Genomic DNA, 21,586 nt, shown 5'->3' with positions numbered 1-21,586 from the left:
TTTTTTTCTTTTAAGTTCAAAGACTTCAGGATACGGCAAAGTGGTCAATATACAATGTTAAGGAAAAAAGAAAAATATAAAACTATATAATCTCAGGGTTCCAATTTTGGGTAGAAAACAGTATGTTCTCATGGACATGGTAGATATTCAAAGAAAAACAAAGACCATATATCAAAATGTTAACTCTCTAAGTATCTTAGTAGTTACAAGTACCAGTGATTTTTATTTTCTTCCTTATATTCTTTCTTCCTTTATATCTTTTATTCTTTTTAATGACAAACACACATTACATTTATATTAGGTTTCCTGGAAGACTAAATCTATAATACACGACTCAATTCCTGCCTTTCTACCTACTTATAGAATAAAAAGACTATCTCCTAAAACAGTGTAGAGTGACTTTTTTAGCTGTTCTCATATCACTGATTCATCAATAAATTCTGTTAATTCACTTTCAAAATATATCCAAATCCAACTACTTTTTGCTGTTTTCACTGCAATTATCATCCTCATCCATGTGAGTTTATGCAAAAAGCTCCTAACTGGTATTCATGATTTCAACCTTACCACCCTTCAGCTCACATCACTCACTCTTCAACACAGGAATCCTCAGTGACTTCGCAACTCCTTTCAGAGTAAAACCCTAAGCACTGCCTGCAATCTTCTAGGCTCTATGACCTACACCAGGAATCACCAAGCACACGGCCATTTCAAGCCACTGAACATGCATGCAGTTGTTACCTCTGCCTTGTGTGTTCCATACCTGGATAGCCTCGTTCCCTTCAGGTTTTATCCAAGTGTCACCTTCTCCATGAGGCCTTCACTGACAATCCACCAAAAACTGAACCCAGCTTTGAGGTTTCCTATCTTATTCCCGTGCATTTTTCTACTGCAATATTTATTACTACCTAACATAACAGTTGTTATTTTCTTTCTTCTCTACATTCTCTCTCTCCTTCAATACATATAAACTCAATGAAAACTTTGCCTTTTTCTTTTACTGTTGCCTTGCCAGCACCTAGAACAGTTCCTAGCAAATAGTAGGTATTCAGTATATACCTACTGAATAAATTAATAAAATGTATACCAGTTAATATATAAGCTTAAAGCCACAGCTTCGAAGTCACAGTGGCTGCTCACTTAATGTCATGAAAGGACGGCAACTCCTTCATTCTTATTCTGCAAAGCAGTATCTAGAAACGATTTTACACAGCACAAGAAAGCTGAGGAACAGCTGTGGGAAACAACCCTGTGGACATCGTTTCTCAAACCTAAAAAGGAGTATCTAAGATATCACCTGCAAAATGTAGGAATAAAATTGACTTGATTTGATATCACATTGCTGTTACTGATACTAAAATGTAAGCAATACTGTCTAAAACCATATTGTTACTCTTCTTTTACCAAAATATTCAATTGCAGTCTATGAGACTGAATATAAAACTTTCCTTATGTATAAACAAAAAGCTAGCTGAATATCATACTACTATGCACCTGAGTATCTGTTATCTAAAAGATCTTGGGATCTTTTATAAACATCAATCAATGCCATGCAAATAGAGCTAAGGAGAAAGGCAATTAGATACTGTGAAAAAATGGAGGCAATCAGAAGAAATACAGTCCATGGTGGCAGTGACACAGCTAAGCAGGAGGTATGGATAATCTGGGTAAGTGCCATGGAAAAATAAATATCATGATTGGACTTGAGGCAAATGGAAACAGTTCAAATTGGCTTTGTACAGCACTCTGTGGAACATATGATGTCCATATGTCCATTACCAACAAACTAAAACATGGAAATAACAAAAGCCAATGCTATGATGGCTGTAAGAACATACCCAATGCCAGTCTCTACCACACTACAGCAGCATAACTTACTACAGCTGTCAGGTAAGCTGGCTAAGAAATCAGAAGCAATAAGAAAAGAAAAGGAAAAAGGATTAACTATAAACTGTCCTGTTTCCCTACAGAGGAAAAAGTGGACTGTGGACACAATAAGGGGCGAGAAACGAAACACAGCCAGGTGTGGTGGTGCACACCTGTAATCCCAGTACTTGGGAGGCTGAGACAGGAGAATTGCAGGTTCAATGACAGACTCAACAACCTAGTGAGACCCTGTTTCAGAAAAATACAAAAGGGCTAGGGGTATAGCTGGAGACAGAATGTGTCTGGTTTCAATCCCTAGTACCACACATACTTTTTCCCTGTTGAAACACAACTTTTTCCCTGTTGACCATTTCAAAAGTATAAAATAACTTACAATTAAAGAAGATAGAATTTTATCCAAAATTACAAATAATTTAAGATCCAGAAAACTAAATATAATTAAGAGTTGAATATGAGGGAATAACTTCCAAACAAAAGTTAAAAATACAACCTTTCAAGTTTTGAAATAAATAATATAGGACAAAGGTAGACTGATCAAAAGACAGGATAGGAATCTCCTTAGGTTTGGTGTTAGGGCTAACACTCTATTCAATTTCCTTTCTATTCTCTGTAGCCCCAAAGGTGATTCATCTTCAAGACACAATACAGTTGATATAAAAGAAGTAGTGCTTAAGCAAAAGTCATGAAAAACCAATTACAGAGCAAAACCAAAACTATGAAACACAAAACTATAAAAAGCAATGCTACCATCTTAGAATCAATATGGTGGTACTGACCTTTCAACTAATCAAAACCAGATACATATTCCTAGCTAGATTGGCTGCATACAAATAATCTCAACTCTAATACAGAAATATACTGGTTGTTACTCACTGAAACTATATCAATAATAAAAACCCAGCAGTTAAAAATACATAACTATTTTATAGTAAATAGCAATGTCAATCATGTTTCAACCTGACTTCCCATTCTACCCCTAAACCCCTAAACCTGAAATCAACTACAATTTCTTGAGTAGCTGGAGTGTGGTTAAGGAAAGGAAGCTATGCTTGTTTGTATGGAATCTGCCATTTCCTCCCTGCCAAACACTTGTTTAAAAAGTCATGTAATATTTCTATTAAATTGTAAATGCAGCCGACAAGGAAATGGCCTACTGGCAGTCTATTACCTTTGTGGCAGTGCCAATGAGCCTACAGCAAAATAGAGCACATGATAATTTCAACATGCATTCCCAAGTAACAAAATTGTACTTTACATAAATACCACAGAACCTGAGCAAGATCCAGAAAAAGCAAGGAAAATTTGCCCAAGCTTTCATGCTTGCCTATATCAATTGTATGTCATAACTAAAGCAAAATAGAAAAGCATCTACATATGTTCAAGAAGCTTGTGAAGTTAGATCATATAACCCTGGGAAAACTATTGCAACTTAAATCTGTGTATTTCTTGTTAACCACTGTAACAACTCACTAATAAAAATTAAGAAAAACTGTAGGTATCAAATGAACCAAAATGTACTAACTACATACAAAAATCCTTCAAGATCATAATGCAACTTATTAGCAGGAACATATGTTCAGTATATGCCACAATTGTTATGTTAAATTACTTCTTCCTTTGATATTATTCATTTGATTACATAATTTAAGAGATTCACAAGCCTTCCAATTAAAATGGTGACCTTCAGTTTATAAGTCACTTAATGCAATGCTTACAAAGTCACCTCTGATCATTTATTCTGTACCTTTCATTACACAGCACAACTACATATAATTATGTAAATGATGCCAGATGTAATAAAGATGGCTTCATTCATGAAAAAGTTATATTTAAAACTAAACTTAGTTTGGGGATACAGCTCAGTAATAAAGTACATGCCTAGCATGCACAGGGTCCTGGGTTTGATCCACAGCAACACACACACACACACACACACACACACACACACACACACACTTAAGCTGACATAATCATAATGAATCTATGATTAATGCATATAGTCCTCTAGGATAACTAGAGTTCTATTCTAGAATAATTTAATTAAAATGCAAACTTATCTTAAGTATGTCTTATCCACATTTCTTAAAAATATGTATGTCTAGGCATAATCCCAAAAGTCAAAATTGAAAGAAACATCATTTCTTCCAAAAAATGTCATAAATTTTCAAGTGTTACACACTAGAACTTAGAGTCAACACCTGATCTCAACATACCTCCCAACTTCCCACTATCCCAATTCATACTCAGTTAGCTATTTATGTCTTATAAAATGAATGCTATTTTAGGTTTCTAGCATAAACAATTACCATGACTGATTAAAAACAAAACTACAATGATCAATATAATAACCCTACACAATTGCTTTTAAGACATAAATCTTCCACTAGGCATAGCAGTTACATCCCATTAGCAAACCTATCCTCCTATGTTCAGAGGCTATCACTAGATTGCTTGCTCCCTAGTCTTCTTTCTGATCTCCTTCAATAATGGCACAGGCCAGGCTCAGGGGTGCATACCTGTTATTCCAATGCCTCAGAAGGTTGAGGAAGGAGGATCACAAAATCAAAATCAGACTAGGCAATTTAGTGAGACCCCGTCTCAAAAGAAAAAATTTGTAAAGAGCTAGCAATGTGGCTCAGTGGTAGAGTATGATTGACATTGATGAATCCCTAAGTTTAATCCCCAGCACTTTAAAAATAAATAAACAAATAATAAGGAAATGAGATAAAAAATACTCCCCAAAATAAATAATATGTATTATATCAATTTAAAATTTAAATGTTGAATAAATAAGTTGAGCTAAGTAAAAGGCTGAAAGGCAAGATATAAAGGATGATAGGCCTTTCAAGTTGTATTTGATTAGCAATAATTACTTTCATTTTTTATTTTATTTCACTGGCTCTTATTCTAAGTCATAGGTACAACATTTATTATTGTAAGAAAGAAGAATGTGAGCTTGCCAGATTTCAACATTAACACCACAGAAGTATCTTTGAGATAGAAATGGGAATAGAGCACATATTCAACAATAATATTTACTAGAAACTCTTATGCATAAGTCACCCTGCTAGGTTCAATCAAAGATGAAGATGAAACACACTTGCATTTAAAATTCAGATCTAGTAGAAAAAGTAAAATAGCTTCATCATAAAAAAATGACAATACTTTGTAAGTTCAAAAGTGCCCCCAAAAAAGTTATAAATGATGTGCGAGTTCAAAGAAAGGGAAGATTTTTTTTTTTCCAGGTCTGGAGATGGAACCCAGAGGCATTTTACCTCTGAGCTATACCCCCTTCCCTATTTGTTATTCTTTATTTTGAAACAGGGTCTCACTAAGTTGCAAAGGGCCTCACTAAGTAGATGAGGTTGTCCACGAATTGCAATCCTCTGGTCTCAGCCTCCCGAATGCTGGGATTACAAGCATGCACCACCACACCCGGCTGAAAGGGAAGAGTTTTAATCAGAGGAATGTGAAATTGCTGATCTAAATAATTAGGCTTACCTAAAACTAGCCTTTCCAGAATTAAGAGCATGTGGAGAGGGGAATAAAGGATCTCATATACCTATATACTCACTAGTTCCAGACTAAAATGCAGAAATGTAATGTGTTGTGACAATGTAAATAGAAAACACAATATAATTATACAGTATAATAAGAAGTCCCCTTGAGGATAATGACAATAACCCTCTGTTATTATTGAGAACCAATAATTTTGACTCAATCATTTTGGGTCAAGAAACCCTAGTTTCAATGAGCCACTATTTTCATTTGATGAAAACTAAGAACTGTCTTGCCAGAAAAATGCACATGTGCACAAACACCAATAATTAAGTGCAATTTCAAGGAGTCCACTAACTAAATTCTCTGCCCCAGAAAAGGATCATTGTACTCTTTTGTGAATCAGAATTTCTGTCACTGGGCTAATATAAATGAAAGGAATAAATAAAGAAGTAAAAAATATCTGTTCATCATCATTAGAAAAGAGAAAATGTATCTCTGTCCTCATGGCTCATTATCTCCGTATTTTTTCCCAGTAGAGGCTGCAGAAGTTATCTCATAGCCACAAGCAAGGGCTTTCAGCAACCTCCCCTGACTGGCAAAAACTGACACTAAGCAGGTTCAGTCACAGAAACAGTAACTCCTTTGAGTAGTATTAAGATCTACCCACAGCAAAATCAGATGGTGATAAACAGCTGCTTGCTCCTTCCCATAGATAGAAATTCTTACTTAAGAATGGTAAATATTATTAAATGGGGATATTCTTTTAAGAATCTGAACTCAGCTGTGTGTGGTGGTGCACTCTTGTAATCCCAGCATTTTCCCATGGACTGCCTCAGCTACTTAGTGAAGCCCTCTGCAACTTTGTGAGACTCTGTTTCAAAATAAAGAAGTGCCAGGTGTGGTGGCGCACACTTGTAATCCCGCGCTTGGGAGGCTGAGACAGGAGAATCACACAGGTTCGAAGCCAGCTGCGCTGGCTTAAGAGACCCTGTTTCCAAATAAAAAAGTATAAAAATAGGTCTGGGAGTGTAGCCCGAAGGTAGAGGGCTTCCAGGAACCCCAGTAACACCAAAAAAAAAAAAAAAAAGAATAAAAAATAGGGCTGGGGGTGTTGCTCAGAGGTAGAATGTCCCTAGGTTCCATCCCCAGTACTGCAAAAAAAAATAAAGAATTTTAACTCATTAATAGTTTGTATGAGACCTGAAAAGTAACTTCATAACATTGCCTAGTAGTTGTACAGTATTAATATTTTACATCTATTGCTCATACATATTACCTTATTTGATCTTCACAAACAACTAGGTGGACAGATAAGGATCCATTACAATCAATTCACAGACATCAAAACTGATTCGAGCAGGGCATAGTGGTGCACACCTGTAATCCCAGTATTTGGAAGGCTGAAAAAAGAAGAGACTCAAAACTAGCCTCAGTCACTTACCAAGGCTCTCAGAAACTTAGCAGAACCCTGCTTTTAGATAATAATAATAATAATAATAATAATAATAATAATAATAATAATTAAATAATAATAATAATAGACCTAGGACTGTAGCCTGGAGGTAAAAGGCCCTTGGTCCTATCCCCAGTATGAAGGAAGGAAGGAAGGGAGAGAGAAAGAGGAAATAAGGAAAAAAGGAGGAGGGAGGGGGAGGGAAGGAGAAAAAAAAGGGAAGAAAAATAAAACACCAGAGTCAGAACTCCAAAGTCACAAATACCAAGTCACAGGACTGTTCTGTAGCCACAATGGAAGCATTCCGATTTTCAAAGCCTTGTTCACTGATTCTTGTTCTACAAATGTGAACTACAAACTATTACTGGGTCATAAAATCAACTTAATGAAATTTGACTACCCATATATTTTTGAAACAGAGCTGGGCACAGTGGTGCACATCTGTAATCACAGCTACTCAGGGAGGCTGAGTCAGGAAGTAGACAAGTTTGAGGCCAGCCTCAGCAACTTAGTGAGATTCGGTTGTCTCAACACTTTTAAAATACTAAAAAATAAAGGCTGGGAATATAGCTTAATGGCAGACAGCTTGCCTAGCATGTGCAAAGCAGGGGTGTAGTCCCCAATACCACACACAAACACACACAAACGAAAGAGAAGAGAAAAAGAAAATAGGGAAGGTATAGAAATCAGAGTAGATGACAAATAATAAAAGTATTATTTCATGTATATTTTGGTGTGTTGTATGTGTGTGTATACATGTACATTCATGAAGATGCATAATATATCACAATGTAAAATATGTCTCATGGATCACAATAAAAATCTGAAATGTAAATGCTATTTTTCAGTCATTTATAAATATTTAAATTGTCTCCATTAAACTCTCCCCACACAGGGAAACATTGCATTTGTCATTAATCCACATTAAACCCTTAAAAAGATGGGTTGTAGTGCAATTCTTTCTCAATAATTATTACCCTAAGCAATACTTAATGGAATATCCCCAAACTACAATTTATATTCATGTAATTTGCATGTCAGGAAAATGATGATTGCTTCCTCAATAGTTACCAAACTAATCATGTTTATAGAGCACTTGGCAACACCAATAGCAAAGTTTGAATACAGATCAAGAGCGGGAATTCCTTTTTCCTTTGTAAGCCCCAGAAATGACCCCAGCAGGTTCAATCAAGAGAAGCTGAGATCTGTTATTGCTGTTTTCTTTGCTTGTTCATCTCTTCAAGAATAATTCTAACTGGACAGAAATATGTTGAAACTGTGATTGTAATAAGCCTTAATCCCCAACTTAAGGGCTGTAATGCCTAGTATCCCCGTGTGTATCAGGACCACACAGCAGAACTCTTTCAAATGGAGTAAAAAAACCATATGTCTTGAAAAAAGTACTAGAATTTTCCAACGACCCAATTTGTCTGATCTCTATGGATCCTTGTCTGTCTCTGCTCTGAAAGTATCATTAATAGAATCAAGGTATTACCTAAAATAATAAAGCAGTTGTATGACTATGATGTACCAATTAAAATGTAAAAATAATAACAAAATAATAATAATGATTAAAAATGTAGAAAAGAAGAAAGGAAATATGAAAAAAACACATGGAAATAAAGTCTAAGGTAGAGGGAGGACAATGTCTGAGCAGCACCTATAATCCTTATCAGGTGATAAATAAAATAAAAGTAGCATTGGGAAGAAGGAGGGGAGAAAGGAAGATAAGTTTAAGGAGAAAAAGCAAGTAAGGTATATATAGCAGTCTCACTTCTCTACGGGGGATATGTTCCAAGACTCCCAATGTGTACCTGAGTGAATCCATGAATTGTACCAACCCTATATACACTATTTCCTACATTTAAATACATACCAATGACAAAGTGTACCTTATAAATTAGGCAGAGTTGACGATTAAGAATTTAAATAACAGAACATTTAAACAATATGTTATAATCAAAGTTATATGAATTTTATCTCTTCCCAAGTATCATATATTGTACTCCTCCTTCAATGTCTACGTGATGAGATGAAGAGAGATGGATGAGGTAGGCATTGTGACACTGAAGTAGGCTAGTATGAAAGGGCTACTTGATCACAGCACTGTGACACCTCATAGTCAACCTGATACCCAAGACAGCTACTGAGTGACTGACAGGAAACACAGGCAGTGTGGATATGCTGAAAAAACTGTGTGAGATTTTATCTCACTCCTCAAAGTACAATACAATTTAAACCTATGAATTGTTTGTTCCTGGGGTTTTCCATGTATTATTTTTGGGTGGTAATGGTTGACTGTGGGTAACTGCAACTATAAAAAGTGAAACCTCACAAGAAGAGTACAACTTGAAATTCTTAGAGCCATATGAACCAGTACAATTTGTAATATACATACATATAACTGAATTAAAATAGTTACATTGTACGGTCATATAAACAACTGAACATTTATCTACCCTTTTATCTCCCACCCCCCCACCAAAAAAACAGAAAGCTAAATAATTCCAACATTAGAATCCTAATTTTCTCCATATTAGAAGTTCCAACAATTCAGGAATATGTCCATTCTGCTTCCTACTATTCCTCAAAGTCCAACTGGTTCGTGATAAATATGCAGCAAACATTTGTAGAAAGAAGTAAAGGAAAGGGGAAAGGGAGTGATAAAACATTGGAGGACAACGCCAAAATACCAGTCCTCAAACAGCAAGCATTCACAGCCATGACATGTAGTTTCCCTGGTGCAAAACAACAATACAGGAGAGCAGATACTCCCAATCACTCTCAAGGCCAAAGTCCCTGTTTAAATATAAACAATCCTCTACTTAGCAGACAAGCAATTTGCATATAAACCAAGAGTAAAATTTATTCTAATTCAAACACCTTTTGATGGACTGATCACAAAAGAAGAAATAAAAAGGTCTTAAACTATTAAACTTAGGGTGAAGAAACATGTTAAGGGGACAAGTGAGAGAATAAGAAACAGAGTAAAGTCAAATGTCTAGGAGACTTAAGCCAGGAATGGGAATGGGGCAGAACAATACCAGAGAGAAGGCAATAAAAATGAGACCAGAAACTCAATGACAACCTAAATATAAAATAAGCAAAGGGGCTGGGGAATAGATCAGTGGTAGAGCACATACCCAGCATATACAAGATCCTGGGTTCAATCCCCAAAACACACACACACACACACACACACACACACACACACACACACACACAGTGACTTACCATCACCAATCATCCTGGAAATGCAAATCAAATCACAATAAGATGCCAACTTATACCCAATACAACCGCTATAATCAAAAACTAAAAGCAAAAAATATAAAGGTTGGCAAGGAGGGAAACCTTGTACATTATTGATGAGAATGTAAAAGAGTAGGGTGGAGATCCCTCAAAAAACAAAATTACCATGTTACTATAAAAAATAATTACCATATGATGAAGCATTTTCACCTTGAGTATACATCCAAAAGAACTGACAGCAGTGTCTTGAAGAGCTGAGTGTATACCAATGCTCATGATAGCATCGGTCAACAATACACACAAAAATAAATAAAATAATATAAACTGGATTTTGATAAAAATTGTTTCACTTAACATTCTGAGATTTACTTGCACTTGTCATTACTAATTTTAATCTAGAAACTGAATATAAATTTATAAGTACATTTTCATCTCTCTCCAATTTAAAAAAAAAAGTGTAACTTGTTTTATGTGGCTCTTTACTAAATAATTATTACTATCTACCACCATGAATATTTGGTTTGTACACAAGCTTCTTAAAAAAAAGTTTTATCAGAACTAACAAATTTAGATAATCTCTTGCCATCAAACTACTCCACTTTGGTAATTTGAGTGTGTGTCACACACACACACACACACACACACACACACACGAGATTGAACTCAGGGGCATTCTAGCTCTGAGCTACATCTTCAACCTTATTTTATCTTTATTTTGAAACAAGATCTCACTAGGTTGATGAGAGTGTCACTACTTGATGAGGCTATCCTCAAACCTGCAATCCTTCTGTCTCAGCCTCCCAAGTACTAGGATTACAAACATGTGCCACCACACCTGGCTACTCCAGTATTCTTAATAGCTCTTTTATTACAAAATTCCTCCTCAAATATACTCCAAAATATCTCTTATTCTGGCACAGGAATGATTTTATTTAAAAAAAAAAAAAAAAGCATCTGATAGCCAGGCATGGTGGCGCACGCTTGTAACCCCAGCATTCGGGAGGCTGAGACCGGAGAATCGCGGTTCGTGGATAGCCTCAGCAACTTAGTGAGACCCTGTTTAAAAATAAAGTATAAAAAATAGAGCAGGGGGTGTAGCTCGGAAGTCGAATGCCCCTGGGTTCCATCCCCAGACCCACCAAAAAAAAAAAAAAAAGCATCTAATAAACCAAAGTATATAAACAAAGGACCTTATCCTTAAATGATCTCATGAGCATTCAAAGGACTCATTCTCAATTAAGTACAAATTTCTGACTTGATCACTTTCATTTCCTTGTTAGTACTGTCTTTAAGTTCTTCATATGCCTCGGGCTATGACATTCTCAATACATGTTCTACAAAAAGCTTCATCAGTGAAAAACAGAACATTAATTTGTATCTCCTTAAGCAGGAACAATTTCATTCTAAATTATCCAAGTTCACTAACTTCTCTTTTTGCTTCTTTTTGGTAGACTAAAAAAGAACATGTTTCAAGCAAACCTGGTGCCTGGGAATGGTAAAAGGATGTTATGCTAAGAAAATGACTGGTAACTCAAATTCCAGATCACTCAGCCTAGAAGTCAGTAGTGCTATTCAGGAGCATTCCTATTATGCACATCTAGTGGGAGGTATGGGAGAAAGGGCCAGAATCCGATGAAAACAGTCAATGGGAATTTCAGAAAGACTTGACAGACTCCCACTCCAGTCAGACAATATAAGCACTGACAGACACATTAGAACTCTGTCTCCTGTTCTAGACAGCCATCTCTATGCAGTAAATTGTATAATGTCTCTTATTTATATCAAAAAGAGCTGGCATTTTCCCTCTACCTACTAAGTTGCTCTTTCTGTTAATCACATCTTCATTCCTTTGTGACAACTATGTAGATTACTCATTAACTTCTTGCAACATTTAAAAAGTAGGTGAGAAAATATTTTTTAAAAACTGAAATCTGGCCGGGCATGGTGGCGCACGCTTGTAATCCCCGCGCTTGGGGGGCAGAGACAGGAGGATCGCGCAGGTTCGAAGCCAGCGCGCGCTGGCTTAGGAGACCCTGTTTCCGAATAAAAATGTAAAAATAGATCCAGGAGTGTAGCCCAGAGGTAAAAGGGCTTCCAGGAACCCCAGTACCACAAATAAATAAATAAATAAATAAATAAATAAATAAATAAATAAATAAATAAATAAATAAAAAAAAACTGAAATCTGTTACCTGTATCCTGCCACTCTGGAAAACTTAAAGGACTTATATATTAAATGATACCTATAATGGTGAGATTATATAATTTGTAGAACTTTTTTTTTTTTTTTTTTTGCCAGCCACTTTTGTACTAGCAAAGAGTTGGGATAAAGATGCAGAAGATATTTCTTTGGTATCTGGGCAAGAACATGGACCAAATTGAGTTCATATCTCAGTGCTCCCTATTGACAGGTTATGTCATCTTAACAAATAATACAATCCTTTAAATATCCATTCATCAACTCTCCTCATTAAAATGAAGACTATAATACTTTAACAAAATTGCTATAGTAAAATTAAACTTAATTTTAATTTAAAAAATTTTAATAGTTCATTCACTAATCAGTTTCATATCCCACCAGTTTTCTCATAATAGCCCTTTGATATAACCTCAATGAAACAATTATGATTCTGATTTAGTCAGTTTATAGAGGATACAAGAATCAGAATTTTTTCAAAGCTTCCCAGGTGACTGCAGCAGAAATGGAGAACACTGCCTGTCTACTTTCCTCTCTCTCTAGACTATATCCCATGGGTAATTACCTTTTACTCTTTCAACAACATTCTTAAAGTCTCTATAGAGAAGAATTTCCATCCTTTCAAGAAACTCATTCATTTAAACCCAAACATGAATATCAAAGCCATGATGCACTGCATATCACAGCTGAACACTGAGACTGACAACACTGTAGTTCCCTACTTTCCAGTTTAAGCTGGACTCTCAACAATCCTTTTTTATTCTCTCAGAAAGCAATTTCTTTATCCACCATTCCTCACCAAAATACTGCAAACCTTGATGATTCAATAAAGATTATTAATTTTATTAAGTTTTCAGCCTTGAACATATTACATTTTTTTCAAAATGGGAAATATTCATAAAGTACGTTCCTGGATGTCAAAGAATAACAATTATCCCAAGGAAAGTACTTTGCAACCAAACTGCAGGCTCACTAAGGTGCAACTCTTTTTTCAAGAGACACCATTTTTACTTGAAAGAATAACAGAGAAAATCTAGAGTTAATCAGACTTAAATGTTACAGACATTTCTCAAAAATAAAACAAGTGCACCTGTCATTTCAAACAAAACAACTCGTGACAATGATAAATTTGAGATTCAAGAGATAATTCAAATTTTGGAAAACTCTTATCAGTTACATGATCTTGACAGCTTCTCAGCACTTTCAGTTCAGTATTCTAATTTGTAAAATAGTTCACAAACACAAGAAAAGTTAATGAAATTATCATTTAAAATGCAACTTAAAATCTAGTGTCTTGGAAATGCATAAGGTAACACTTGACAAATTGTCCAACAAACCATTGAGTATACAATGGCCTGTGTACAAAATATGAGGAAAAAGAGTTATCTACTTCAGTGGTAGCTACCAAGGAAGGCTCTCTATAAACAAAATCTGAGTTGGGACTTGAAAAAATTGGTAGAAGTTAGAGTGATAGAAAAAAGTGAGCAATATATATAGCATACATTTTTAAAGAGAAATACTATCTTCAGATATATTTTCACTGTTTCATCTGTACGGTTTCAAACTCTCAAGTGGTCCTTTAAGATCCTTGAAGTAGGAGCAATATACTATAATTCTTTGCTCTCTGCTGGAAAGACTAACATAGGGTCCAACTTTATACTGAACTATTTGTTTACCTGGTAAAGTAAGATTTACAAAAGAAGGAAACAGAGCAGTAATAATGTAAGGCCTGCATTAAATCCCAGCTCTGAAACTTAACTAGGTTGTCTTGGATTAATCAGCAAACCTTACTTCTTCAAACTCAGATACATACCTTGTTTAAGGATCACCCTACAAACTTCCTAACAATACTATAAATATCTTGACAGTACCACGAATAACTAATGATTAGAGAAAAAATGAAAATTTATGTTCCTGTTTCTATGCTGACCTTGCTATTTACCATGTTTATTTTCAAATAAAAATATATTATTTCCAGTTTTCACTTTACAAACAAGGACTTATATACACACAATGGTACATATGGTGTGTAACTGTATTACAAAAAGAATTATCTCTATCATGTTTCAATATGACACATAAATTTTGAAATATTTTCAGTACCATATCTGTACTTTTAAAATACACAATAGCATTGTAATGAGGCCTAATTCCAATTTATTTCTCTTCAAATATAATAAAATACTGCATTATTTTTCCTTCTATCTTTTACTACACACATTTTTCCAGTCGCTCTATCATCTCCTCTTCTACAAACACACACACACACACACACACACACACACACACACACACACACACACACACCAAATACATATGCTTATATCCTTGAGATAAACACAGCCACTAGAGGGCAATAATTATACAAAGATAAATGTACTTATCTGTTGTAAATTGGGATTCACATAATAAATCTAAAGACTATTTCATTACAAATCCTACAGCACAGGAAATTAGACATGAATGTGCAAGCATTCAAAAAAGCGTTTAACAATGTACAAAAAAAGAAATTCTATTTTCTCAATAAGTGATTACTACAGAAATATACTTAATTCCCTTAAAGATAGAGATCAACATTAGAAATCAAGGTTGTTTAATATCAGCCTCAGTCTAAAGAAGATAAAGGGGAGAAAGAAAAACTTAAAAAGGTAGACACTACAGAGTGGGTAGAAGAGTGAGATCTGATTTATCAACTCCTACTACTGAAAAGCAAGGGTTTTACGGGTATATTTTTAAGTGGGAGGAATGGTGATTATAAAGATAAACATAGCTTCAGTTCATTTCTCACAATTAAGAATGCTGACGAGCCAGGCCTGGTACCATATGCCTGTAATCTCAATACTTGAGAAGGATTGTAGGTTCAAGGCCAACATGCACAGTTAGTGAGACCCTGTTTCAAAATAAAAAGCAAAACAGGGCTGAGGGTGTAGCTTACAGGTAGAACATCCCTGGGTTCAATTCCCAGTACTAAAAAGGAAAACAATAATGCAGAGGGCAGAACAACTAATAGTCACTATTTTTTTTATTTCTTATTTTTTTATTTTTTTGGTGGTGGTACTGGTGTTCCTGGAAACCCTTCTACCTCCGGGCTACACGCCCAGACCTATTTTATATTTTATTTGGAAACAGGGTCTCTTAAGCCAGCTAAGCTGGCTTCAAACCTGCGCATCCTCCTATCTCTGGCTCCCAAGCGCGGGGATTACAAGCGTGTGCTACCACGCCCGGCTAATCACTAATTTTTGACAGAGAATTTTACTATTTTGTGTACAGAATTTAAATTCACATGAACTTGCTTATTACTTACAATGACATTACAAAACTTTAACACTTAACAAGTCAACATTTTTAGAAAACTGAAATTATCTTACCCTCATTGGATGTATATCAGCATAAGGAGGTTTTCCTTCAGCCATTTCTATAGACGTAATGCCAAGGGACCAGATGTCAGCCACACAGTTATATCCTATTTCTTGAATTACTTCAGGAGCCATCCAAAATGGAGTTCCTATTACAGTGTTGCGTTTTGCCATTGTATCCTGCAGTAATATTACATAGCCATAAACACTACTACAAAAACACAAAGAAAATCTGCATGCCAACAAATTTGTTAAAATACATGTTAAAACCCCAAATACCACAAATTCTACTGGATGGTAATTTCCTAAAACTTCAACTAGTTATAAAATGACATATTTAGAAATTTTAAATTCTGAAATAACCAAGAACCCACATGCAACTTATCTCTACCTCATTAAAGATAGCCATTAAAAATAGTACTATAAGCCGGGCGTGGTGGCACACGCTTGTAATCCCCGCGCTTGGGAGGCGGAGACAGGAGAATCGCGCAGGTTCGAAGCCAGCCGTGCTGGCGTAAGAGACCCTGTTTCAAAAATATAAAATAGGTCTGGGAGTGTAGCCCGGAGGTAGAAGGGCTTCCAGGAACCCCAGTACCACCAAAAAAAAAAAAAATAGTACCATAATAAAAGCTACAAAAATCAGTGTACCAAGGGAACCAATGTCCCTTTCACAACACTTACACAGCTTGATGACAAGATATATTTTCATGTTCAATGTCCTTTAAATGGCCAATAAAATTATTCAACTCAGGACTCTTTCTCCACAAGAATAAGGAAATTACTTATTTCTTTCCATACTCCCAAAAAGTTATCAGTTTAGTCACAATCAAACCTGAACAAATAAGCCAAAAACTGTTTCCAAATTATTAAAGTCAACTTACTGTTAACTGACCAGCCACTCCAAAATCTGCCAATTTTGCATGTCCTTCTGTATTGAGGAGAATATTTCCAGCTTTTATATCTCTGTGTATTTTTCTCATAAAGTGCAAATATTCTAACCCTTTCAACGTAGATTTTAGAATGGTTGCAATTTCATCTTCTGTTAACTGGAAAGGAATATTTTAAAAATTATATTGAAATACCAAGTACCTCTTTCTAATGGACATTAGGCTGCTACAAAAAGGCTAAAGTGTAAATACACAAAAACCTCTTCCACACACACAAACACAAATATTCTCTGGCAGTCATAGTACACACTTATCTCTTTTCTTTAATTATCAATTTCATTCATAAAGCAAAAAACATATCCCCAAATCAGTATGACCATAAGAAGTCAGTATGTCCTATATTCTCTAAACCTCCTCATGCACTACTGGAGCTATCTGTCCTGAAAAAGCAAATTCAGACACTACTTCCTGTGATGCCACAATTCTTGAAGAAAATGAAAGCCAACAGCTTCACATGAAGGAAAGGAAATGAGGGAGGACTGGTTTTAATGTGTTGTTGTTTTCTTTTTTGGAGAGATGAAGGTCCTGAGGTTGAACCCAGGGCTTCACATTCACGAAGCACACACTCTTAACACTGAGATGTATTCCTAATCACCCCCTCCCCCCAAAAGAGTATTTCTACTAAGAGGTGTGCGTGTGTGCGTGTGCGTGTGTGCGTGTGTGTGTGTGTGTGTGTGTGTGTGTGTCACATCATATATATTTGATTTCACTAACTTTTTGGAAAAAATGAAAAGGAAGAAACATTTCTAAAGCTCATTCTATTTACCACTATCCTGATACCAATACAAAAATCTTCAGTAAAATACTGGCTAATCCAATTCAGTTGGAAATTAAAAGATTATATACCATGAACAAAAGAAATTTATTCCTGGAATATAAGGATGTTATAACATATAAAATTTAAGCAATGCAATACATCATCTTAACAGACTAAAGGAAAAGAAACCACAAGATCATCTGAATTGGTAACCAAAAAAATCATTTGTCTCTATGTAATACCTTCTCACAATAAAACCATACAACAAAAGAGAAATAAAAGTACTATATATTATTCCAACATAATAAAAGCTCTATGTGAAATACCTACAGTGAGTTCATAACCAATGGTAAAAGAGATCTTTTCTTTTAAAATCAGAAATGAGGATGCTTTTGCCATTTCTGACTGGAAAGTTCTAGCCAGAGCAATTAGGAAAGAGAAGGAGACAAACAAGATCCAGTTCATGCAAGGCTTCACCTGCCATGAACCAGGAATCTGAATATTTGAAAATTCTGGTATTTCCAGAAAGGTATTCTTTGCCTCAGATAAGATAGTCTGACTTGACAGTCCACAGAAAGCAAAGTCTGTGCTCTAAAGCTGCACTATCAATACAATAGCTACTAACTATACCTGGTTCCTAAACATTTGCAATATGCCATATAGGTAAAATATACACAAAAGATCAAGGGTAATCAAGAAAAAGAATGTAAGATATCTTACTGATAATTTGCATACTGATTTCCTATTAAATGTTATATTTTAATATTATTATTAACATAAGCAATATATTATAAAATAGTGTTTAATACATGTTAAATTATGTATTCTTCATAGTATACTTTTATTTGGGGGGGGTTCTAGGGATGGAACCCAGGGGCATTCTACAGCCTAACAGCAGCACTGTTAGAATGCCCAACATTGAGGCAATCCCTAGCAATATGTGACCAGTAATGACAGCAGCCACTTCTGGTTGAGTAGCTTTCTTGACCATGGCAGAGGCATTGTAGTGTTTCTTTTTTTTTTTTTTTTTTCCCCTACCTCCGGGCTACACCCCCAGCCCTATTTTATATTCTTTATTTTGAAACAGGGTCTCACTGAGTTGCAAAGGGTCTCACTAAGTAGCTGAGGTGGTACATTAACTAACTCTGATCCTCCTATCTCAGCCTCCCAAATGTTGGGATTACAAGCATGTGCCACCACACCCGGCTCCGTATTATACATTTACTATTTTAATAAACTTAACTTCACCTGTTCTTTCTTTTTAATGTGGCCACTTGAAAATTTTAAATAACATGATTCATGTTATATTTCTGTTACAGAAAACTACATAAAAAAAGTCCACAAGAGCAGGGACTTTGTTTTGTTCACTGATGTAACCCAAGTTCTTAGAACCATGCCTGGCATACATTAGCGCTCAATAAATAATGCAGGAATGAATACAAACTTGTGAAAACGAAAAGAGGATGGGTTTGGTGGCACACACTTGTAATCCCAGTACTTGGGAGGCTTAGACAGGAGGATCACAGGTTTACAGTCAAGTCTTGGCAATTTAGTGAGGATCTCCACAACTTAGTGAGACCCTGTTTCAAAATAAAAAATAAAATAGGCCTGGGGATGTATCTCAGAGGTAGAATGCCCTCGGATTCAATCCCTAGTACCACAAAAAAGCAAAAAATATATCCTTCTCTGATGTTCCCAATCTTTCTAAATTAGTGGTTTGCAGTCAAGGTCAGAGATACGAGGGTTATGTTGGACCACACACTGCCAACAGTGTAGAAGGTATACAAAGTGGTGGCCTTATCACATCTGGGTTTTCTGCTCTCTCCCCAATAGCTGCATAAAACTTAAAAGGCTTCAGGATGTTGCAAAAGCAGTACTGGTCCATCTTGTTAATTACTTCAGTTACCAAGACTTTAATTTTTATCCTCCTAATGGTACACTATTTTCAACCAACAGATAAATCATTATTCCTCCACTAACTCTTTGGTATCACTGCTCCTATGTCCTATATTTCAGAGCTATACTACAGAAAGTTCAGGATTAAACAGACCCACTATACCTCAATGCTATACTGATTTCAATGCTAAAAGTCACTGGACAAAATCATAGCAAACCGAAAGGGAGATTTGCCAGGTATCTTACGTTGATTCATGAACCGTATGGCTCTGCTAGATGATTTGAAAGTTTATTCAAATCCTATGATTGTATAACAAAAATTTTCATGTTGAAACATGAACAATTAAGTAAATTTATACTCAACGGATCATCAATCTTGTTCATTCAGCACATACCTAACTTGCCTGGGCTCTACTATACAAGCACTGTTAAAGATGCTGAGTAGACAGCGATAAAGGAAACTGACAGTCCCAGTCCTCAGAAGATGCTGCATATTCAATGATGAAGAAAATTAATAGTACCTATCCTCATGATGCTTGTAAGAATACCTGAGGGCCTAACCTGAATTTACTCCAAACTGTTAAAGGTAAAAAAGGAAAACCTGAAGTGAATTTCATTATAATTTTCTCCTGTTGGTAAGACTGTAACTCTCCTTACTTCAGAGTTACAGTTCTTATTACCTCATATCTTCTTCTAACAAAAATGATAGAATAAATGATCATTCATACAAGTACCTAAATAATAAAGTTATTTGTGGTACAGTATTATTTGAACAACCTATTTGAATGTCAAGGCTCAAAAGGTATCTTTTATGCCCTTTAACTTCAAATCTGTACATTTCCTAGCCGCAATAAAATCATTTTAAACATTAAAGTGAATAAATATTTTATAAAACAGAGGCATAATCTTAAATTTCATTTTACAATATTAAATAAAAATCATAGGATGCCATTTTTTTTTTACTTTTTTTTGTGTGTGTGTGTGGTACTGAGGTTCCTGGAAACCCTTCTACCTCCGGGCTACACTCCCAGACCTATTTTATACTTTTTTTTACTTGGAAACAGGATCTCTTAAGCCAGCGAGGCTGGCTCTGAACCAGCACGATTCTCCTGTCTCCACCTCCCAAGCGCAGGGATTATAAGCATGCGCCACCATGGCCGGCTGCCATTATTTTTTATACTTTAGTGGTGTATTGTAATTATACATCACAGTGAGATTCAAAATGATAAAAAGAAATATGCACACAGTAATTGGTGTTTCCCTCTGAACCCCACACCACATGTCAGATTGGTAGTGATATTTTCATATGTGAACATAGCATTACTTGAACTGATTCTTTCATCAATCCTCCTTTTTCCTCTCCTTCTCTCCCTCTCCCAATCTCCTTCTACTACTCTACTAATCTCTCTTCTCATTTATAGAGTCTCTTTTGTTTCTTATTTTCTCTCTAGCTTCCACATATGAGAAAACATACTACCCTTGACTTTCTGAAATTAGCTGATAATATATTCTCTGGTTCAATCCTTTTCTAAATATGACATTTTTTTCTTCTTTATGGTTGAGTAAAATTCCACTGTGTGTATATACAACATTTTTTTATTCATTCATCTGTTGACAAACATCTAGGTTGGCTCCATAATTTGGCTATTGTGAATTGTGCTGCTATAAAGATGGTATGCATGTATCACTATAGTGTTCTGACTTGAATTATTTTGGAAAGATACTAAGGAGTGATGTGGCTGGGTCATATGTTGGTTCTATTCCTTGTCTTTTGAGAAATCTCCTTACTGGTCCATAATGGTATAATGACTTGCAATTGTACTAACATTGTATAAGATTTTCTATTACCCCACAACCTCATCACGTGTATTATTGGGAGGTTTTTTTGGGTTTTTTTTTTTTGTTTTTTGGTTTTTTTGGTGGTACTGGGGCTAGAACCCTTCTACCTCTGGGCTACACTTCCAGACCTATTTTTTTATATCTGATTTGGAAACAGGGTCTCTTAAGCCAGCAAGGCTGGCTTCGAACCTGCGCAATCCTCCTGTCTCTGCCTCCCAAGCACAGGGATTACAAACGTGTGCCACCACGCCCAGCTTATTCTTTGTAATCTTGATTATTGCCATTCTAAATTAAAAGTTAGATAGAGCCGGGCGTGGTGGCGCACGCTTGTAATCCCCGCGCTTGGGAGGCAGAGACAGGAGGATCGCGCAGGTTCGAAAGCCAGCCACGCGCGCTGGCTTAGGAGACCCTGTTTCCAAATAAAAATGTAAAAATAGGTCTGGGAGTGTAGCCCAGAGGTAGAAGGGCTTCCAGGAACCCCAGTACCACCAAAAAAAAAAA

The 21,586-nt window shown here is 35.7% G+C and overlaps 1 protein-coding gene across 1 annotated transcript in view; it reads right to left on the bottom strand.

Annotated features, from left to right (window-relative positions):
* The window catches only part of STK3 (serine/threonine kinase 3), a gene marked incomplete at both ends in the record, with an annotated part of 323,355 nt that overhangs the window by 202,460 nt on the left and 99,309 nt on the right, over window positions 1-21,586 (bottom strand). Inside the window, 2 exon segments of the mRNA XM_080694746.1 lie at window positions 15,659-15,826; window positions 16,528-16,692. Coding sequence (XP_080550872.1) covers window positions 15,659-15,826; window positions 16,528-16,692 — 333 coding nt within the window.

This window comes from Muscardinus avellanarius, assembly GCF_963383645.1.
Source record: "Muscardinus avellanarius genome assembly, chromosome: 4".
In the NCBI taxonomy this organism is placed as follows: domain Eukaryota; kingdom Metazoa; phylum Chordata; class Mammalia; order Rodentia; family Gliridae; genus Muscardinus; species Muscardinus avellanarius.
Note: the sequence above shows the minus strand (reverse complement) of the source record. Positions and strands in the feature narration are given on the sequence as shown.